This window comes from Otolemur garnettii, unplaced genomic scaffold (assembly GCF_000181295.1).
Source record: "Otolemur garnettii isolate 467f Iridium unplaced genomic scaffold, OtoGar3 scaffold00003, whole genome shotgun sequence".
NCBI lineage: Eukaryota > Metazoa > Chordata > Mammalia > Primates > Galagidae > Otolemur > Otolemur garnettii.
This window is the reverse complement of record NW_003852398.1, coordinates 35,497,904-35,499,218: the sequence shown is the minus strand read 5'-3', so window position 1 is coordinate 35,499,218 and position 1,315 is coordinate 35,497,904. Positions and strand designations below refer to the sequence as shown.

The 1,315-nt window shown below is 26.9% G+C and overlaps 1 protein-coding gene across 14 annotated transcripts in view; it reads left to right on the top strand.

Annotated features, from left to right (window-relative positions):
* The window catches only part of LOC100954037 (ankyrin repeat and KH domain-containing protein 1), a 172,935-nt gene that overhangs the window by 39,304 nt on the left and 132,316 nt on the right, over positions 1-1,315 (top strand). For all 14 annotated transcript variants that reach the window (XM_023515894.1, XM_023515880.1, XM_023515893.1 and 11 more), the window contains exon 2: positions 229-382. In XM_023515894.1, the coding sequence (XP_023371662.1) occupies positions 229-382 (154 nt within the window). The remainder of the gene's footprint in view (positions 1-228; positions 383-1,315) is intronic.

Sequence of the window (1,315 nt, the reverse complement as noted above, 5' to 3'; positions counted from 1 at the left end):
AGGAAACTTTAGTGTGTATGGGTTATACCTGTAGTCAGGTCTGGAGCCAAACAGATAGTTGGAATGCCTCCTCAAAAGTTTTTTCCCATGCCTCTTTGTTTCTAACATAATTTATCTGGTTATATTTAAATTCCAAATAAGAAGTTATATTTCCTTAATTTTTAGTTATTCTAATTATATTGATAACAGTTTTGTGGAAATTGATATTGTATCTTTAATTCATAACAGGTCGAATCATTTATTTTGGACCAAGAAGATCTGGATAACCCAGTGCTTAAAACAACGTCAGAGATATTCTTATCTAGTACTGCAGAAGGAGCAGACTTACGCACTGTGGATCCAGAGACACAGGCACGACTAGAAGCATTGCTGGAAGCAGCAGGTACTTTATTTTTTGTTTTTTCTTTTTCATCTCTTTAAAAAGTCTGGATCTCTTTACAGATTCACAAACTTATTCCCAAATTATATAACATTATACAAAATTAGAAATTCCTATGAATTTTGTTTTAATTTCATTAAAAATAGTTAATATTTTAGATTTCTGGGCTCAATGCTAATATTTTTAAGGTATTAATATAATCAGCTGGTTATTAAGGAAAACTTACCTGTTGTCAGTTACATTATAAAATAAAAACATGGGAGATAAGCCAATCAATTTATGACTTCTTTATTTTAACTGATTTGGGGAACATGTTGATTACTTGCTTATTCTTTTTAATCTGTTTATGTTTAATTATTTAATTTATGTTTATAATCTATGATTATATATACTATTTTTTATTAGTCATTTAAGTAGAAATTGAACACAGACTTGGACTAATATGTCAAGTGATGTCAACTACTTGTTCTGAAGTTGCAGAAAAGAATTAATGATAAGCATGCTTTCTAATATATACTTATTTTATGTTGTACAACCTACTAGCTATTTATTATACAAAGTTTACATTACAGTATAGTAAAAAGCTTTTTATATCTCCTAAGATTGTTTAAGAAGGAAGTTCTAATCTTTACCATTGAGATATGTTCACTTTGTATGATACTCTTGTTTATTTAATTGTTTAATATAAATAGATGTTCATATATATACATAAGAAGTTAATATAGATGAAGAATTTATAGCTTATTTTTAAACATAGTGTCTAGAAACTTGATAGAGTGCCATATTTTTACTATATTCTGTATTAAAAATATAAAAATGCTGAAAATAAAAGTATAGAAAATTTCATTGTTTCTGAGTACTTTAATGAGTACAGTATTAAAGATAGATATTCAAAAAATCACAGTAACCTTTAATGTACAGTTATGCATTTCTTTT